Source organism: Pieris brassicae, chromosome 4, assembly GCF_905147105.1.
Source record: "Pieris brassicae chromosome 4, ilPieBrab1.1, whole genome shotgun sequence".
Taxonomy (NCBI): Eukaryota; Metazoa; Arthropoda; class Insecta; order Lepidoptera; family Pieridae; genus Pieris; species Pieris brassicae.
The window spans coordinates 22,358,571-22,363,688 of NC_059668.1; the positions used below are offsets into that span (position 1 = coordinate 22,358,571).

At 34.4% G+C, this 5,118-nt stretch overlaps 1 protein-coding gene across 1 annotated transcript; it reads left to right on the forward strand.

Annotated features, from left to right (window-relative positions):
- The first annotated feature begins 626 nt into the window (after nt 1-626).
- Nucleotides 627-4,692, forward strand: LOC123708158 (cuticle protein 7-like). Its single transcript, XM_045658697.1, has 4 exons — nt 627-638; nt 780-1,013; nt 3,036-3,202; nt 4,485-4,692. The coding sequence occupies exons 1-4, from the start codon at nt 627-629 to the stop codon at nt 4,690-4,692; spliced, it is 621 nt and encodes a 206-aa protein (XP_045514653.1).
- Nucleotides 4,693-5,118: the final 426 nt, after the last annotated feature.

Consider the following 5,118-nt stretch of genomic DNA (forward strand, 5'->3'; position numbering starts at 1 on the left):
CCATGAAAAACTTATTATAACCGGGAAAATCTACCTGCCCAACACGACCAGGACCGACCAGGTATAACAAAACCTGGACACTAAGATCTCTGAAGCCATTCTCCTAGTGATCGTCAGAGATGGAAGAAATAATGCAGTGATCTGGCACATGGGGTCGGGAGCATCACGATGCTGACAAGTCAGATTAAAGGAAAATCGGATTGATAAGTGCTGTAATTATAAGTTAATCCGAGAATTATAAGTTAATAATAAGGATCGCGAGGGAGTTGCCGGCTTTTTAAAGAGTGACAGGCTTTTCTTAAAGGACCCCAGATGATATTTAACTAATCGAAGTACGACTATACTCCGTAGCTTAAAAACTTAACAATTGGGAATACTTTTAATAAGTTGCGAATAAACGTATAAAATGTACATTAATTTTTATTTATTTTAATGAAACAAAAATTATTTCGTTCGCAATTTAACCTTGAATGAAGCTTATTAAGTGTCAGTGATGTAAGAAAGTTCGATCTCGGGTCGTATGTCAGCCGGTTTTGTGGTAAATTACACATGCGTTTATGTCAGGTATAAAAAGTACCTCTCAACCCTTGTCCTTATCAATTGAGCCCAAAGGTGCAATAAGCAACATGTACTTCAAAGTAAGATGGAATATAAGAACTTTTAAAATTTTGAACTTTAACATACCGCACGTTACTGTCTAGTGAATAAAAATAAATAGATTTTTTTACAAATGTGAATTTTACTATAAAGCGTGCTAATATCGTCATTGAAATTTCCAGATCGCAGTTATCAGCTTTTTGGTGGCGGCCTGCCAAGCCGGTCTCATCACCGATGGTCACTCTGCGGTCTCCTCTCAGAGTATCACTCGTCACGACCAGCCTACTCACGGAGCCTATGCACCCATAGTCGCCCACGCAGCACCCCTCATTCACGCTGGCCCCCTAGTCCAACATGTGGCTCCAGTCGCTCACGCTGCACCCATCGCGTTTGCCCGTGATCAGGTTGAAGAAATCGTAAGTATTGTTTGCTATTAGAGCTTTTAAAAGTGATTGTAATTTAATAGATATTAAAAGCTAGTTTGCGCTTTACGACAATAAATAAGATTTTTAACTTTAATTATAACTACAACAAGATAATGTTTATAAATATTTTAAAACAAATTTCATTAGATCATACTGTTATTAAATACTGCAACTATTATTAAGTAATATTCTCGCTTTAAACATAAGTCACTGTGGAGATTGGTACACATTCCTTGACCAATAGGGAAGTGATCTAGTTTATAATCGTAACTATACCATTAGATAAAGGGACTCGAATAAATTCAAGCGACCACTATTTATGATGCAAGACAGCTTTGCATATCCGCGAATTGCCATTAAATAACAGTCGCAAGGTGTCGCTACCGATGAGTACTAGTGAAAACTGGTTCAATAGTATGTCCCTCATTTATCACGTTCATCTCGTATGATATATGATGTATAATTATTTTAATAATTAGAGACTAAAACGTTACATACGTATGTTAGCTGTATCTTATTCTATACTGACGTCGTAATTTCTCAGGTCACCAAAATGTGAGCATCACAATTGAAACTCAATTGAACAGATATTAAATATACTTACTTGCTTACAAAACAAATATTACTAACAGAATTAGTAAAAAAAACTTATATGCAAGGGTTAGAAGTTAATTCTTTGACGTTACAAGATAAAAATGTTGTTAAATTTTGTATCTATTGCCTTATAGAAAAACGACACTAACAATAGAAAAACTGTAATTAATACATTAAAAGTTTTATTATAACGCATTATCTAGTTGTATAAAGTTTATTTCACACAACAATTATTTCTACATAATTAAAGAAATTTACATTTTTTTATTTTAAAATGTAGGCTATGCTAACTTCAATATGTCGGTTTTTAGTGACGGTGTATGCGCGCATCGTAAAAATTTGCTCTCATAATTTTTCCCTAACACGCCAAAAGAAGTATAACTTCAAAAATATGATTAATCCAATAATAATTTAGTATATTAAGCGTTTACGCGTTAGCGCGAAAATATCTCTTTCAATATTGTTATATTGTAATATAATTAGACTACTTCACGTTACGTTTTTATCCTTTAAAATTTGTACCATAAACTTCTAAGATAATACTAGTCATTATAGGTTATGATGAATAACAAAGTGAAAGGATATTGTGATCAAAAATTATACATCGTAAAACGAACCAATTAAATTGTAATTGTGTAAGTTGTCATTACAACAGTGTAATGTTCGTTTTATCAATCACGTCATCACAGACTGAAATTGGTAATGTTAATGAAACGTGTATCACTGTTAATTACGTAGACAACGAGAAACGTTTGTTATGAAACTTCACGAGAAATGGCTCATGTATTGTCGGTCTCGAGTTTCATCTTTAGTTCTGAAACTTAAACTAAAAACTGGTACTCACTCTATTTCCCACTCCACAAATCTTTCTTTATGGCTAGTTAATTTTGATTATAGCAAGAGGCTATAATGAAAGTAAAGGGAGACTTACCGCGTCACCATATATTCACAATTTATTGAATCAATGAATGTTTAATCTTATCAACATTAACAAAAATGTTAATTAAACTAATATAAATGAAAGCTAAATAATCATATGAATTCTACGTCAGAGGCATATTGCGTATGTCATATACATAGTAAATTAGATGAATTAGATTAGATAACTTAAGTCATAAATATATGAATAACATACATACTAATGCTTTAACTAAATAAATTTAGCACGAGCAAATATATACGATAGCTTCCCATCGAAACACTAAATTATTCGCTAAGCCAAATTTAATGAAGTTTGGTATAAAAGGCTTTATAAACTGCCTTTTTACAGTCTCAACTCAGCTCGACAAAAATCTGAGTCTGCTCCACAGATTACATTGAGGTGGTGTATGTCTATGTAACCTGTGTTATAGAACTTTGTATAAAAATAAAGTATTCTGAATTAGTTTCCTTCAATAAGGCTATACGTATCAATTACAGGCACCAGCCCACTACGAGTTCTCGTACTCTGTAGAAGACCCTCAGACCGGTGACCACAAGTCTCAACACGAGAGCCGCGAAGGTGACGTCGTGAGAGGACAATACTCTCTGGTGCAACCTGATGGTGCTGTCAGGACCGTGGAGTACTCTGCTGACGCCCACACTGGGTAAGCCTTTCGACAATTAATTCAAATAGTCAAGTAATTAAAAATTATGTACCATTATTTGGATTAGTTGGTAATATAGATTAGTGATCAAAATATGATTTAAATTTATATATGTCATCGTTTATGTACGAAGGCTGTTTGATTGTTAGCGTAAGAATATATTTCAAAAGCTTTTTATAGTCGTGATATCATAGATTCTAAAGACGCCTATGAAAATCGTAATGTATTATTTACTGTTTAAAATAACCATTCCTAACCTTACTCTTATATAATTCACTCCAAATGAGTTACACTTGGTCAATAGCCTTTATTCTCGTGCTATACATGAATTCGAAGCTACTTATGCTCGACAAAATAGTAATAGAAGAGGTTTTCGTCTAGCACCAGTTTTCTTTTCTAACATAGATTTTATATTTGCATAATTAAATTCATTATATAATATCGAAAGTTTTTGGTTCTAAGCTCTCATAACTATTCATGAAAAATCTAAAAACTGGTGACGCTGTGCATGAATTGGAACGCGAAAGTGTACCAACTTGAACTTGTACAAGTTACGTCAGACATATGTGACCAGCTGATTTTAATTACGCGCAACATTTCTGCTTAAACGAGTTTTAATAAAAAAGTGCTAAATGCTCATATGTTCATTAATACTCTTCCATGAAGGGTATAGCAACATAACTCACCGCGCTGGTCGAGTACTGGTTATACACGTTCAATAGTTTCCTTCACCATACGAGCAAGTTTTTTGGCTTAGAAAAATGCATTCCTGGGGTCAGGACGTAAGATCTTCTCAATCGAAACTTAACTAGATAACATTTCTGTTATATGTAATACATAACTGGAAATTACAGATAGTTTTATAGAACAAATACTACTGTATTTGTGATATTGAGTTTGTGGCTTAATGCCTTACTGAATAACTATTAAAAGATATATTTTTAAAGGTGTATATTTCTTTTAAATTTAACATACCAGTTTCACTAGGAATAGCAAAGTAGAACAGCTAGCGAGACTAACTAGGCAAGGACAATGTGATTTATCTGAACAAACGTTTCGGCCAATAGATCTGATAAAATCTCTACCAACACTTTGTTTTGCAACGTATAGTAAGATGATATTATATTTAACTTAGATAGTTAAAAACAAAAATCTTGAGTCAGTTAGCTGGTTATCTTTTTACCTTAAATTTAAACTTTTGTAAATAAGCAGGTTCGTCAATGAATCAGTATAGTAGATAGAATATCTATAATTTTCTAAATTAAATTATTCTTGTCCACAGTTTCAACGCCGTTGTACACAACTCAGCTCCATCAGCGCATGCTGCTGCTGCCCAAGCCCAAGCCGCTCCACTTGCCCGCGCCGGTTCTATCGTCCATGCTGGCCCCATTGTGCATGCATCGCCAATTGTACACCATGCCCCAATTCTACACGCCGCTCCCCTCGTCCATGGCCCAGTGGTCCATGCTCCCTTCCTGACCCATCATTAAGTATTTATTCAATTATAGCTTTTAAAAATAGAAATAAATCGTTACTATTTATGACAAGCTTTTATTATATTATATCTAATTCAAGCCGGTTTCCTCACGATATTTCTCTTCACCGTACGAGCGTGTGTTAAATGGGCACTTGACAAGTCCAGTGCACAGTTGAAGATCGAACCTACGACCTCAGGAATGAGAGTCGCACGTTGACGCCACTAGACTATCACAGCTCTATGAGAGTATATTTACGAAGCCATTTGAAAAATGATCGATCAATTAGTAAATTATTCAATGCGATGGAGAGAGGACCAGTATGAAATGTGTTTGTTAAACTTGACAGATTTCATACAAAATGGATCTTCCGTTCATTACAATATGTTAATACAGCTTCGGAAGTGCTCTTCTGCAATCGCATTGTTCGTTCACTATTGT

Bases quoted from the DNA above. Each gene is read 5' to 3' on its own strand.
- LOC123708158 (XM_045658697.1), top strand. The intron at 1,014-3,035 runs GTAAGTATTGTT...TATCAATTACAG, and splicing joins GTGATCAGGTTGAAGAAATC to GCACCAGCCCACTACGAGTT. The intron at 3,203-4,484 runs GTAAGCCTTTCG...TCTTGTCCACAG, and splicing joins TCTGCTGACGCCCACACTGG to TTTCAACGCCGTTGTACACA.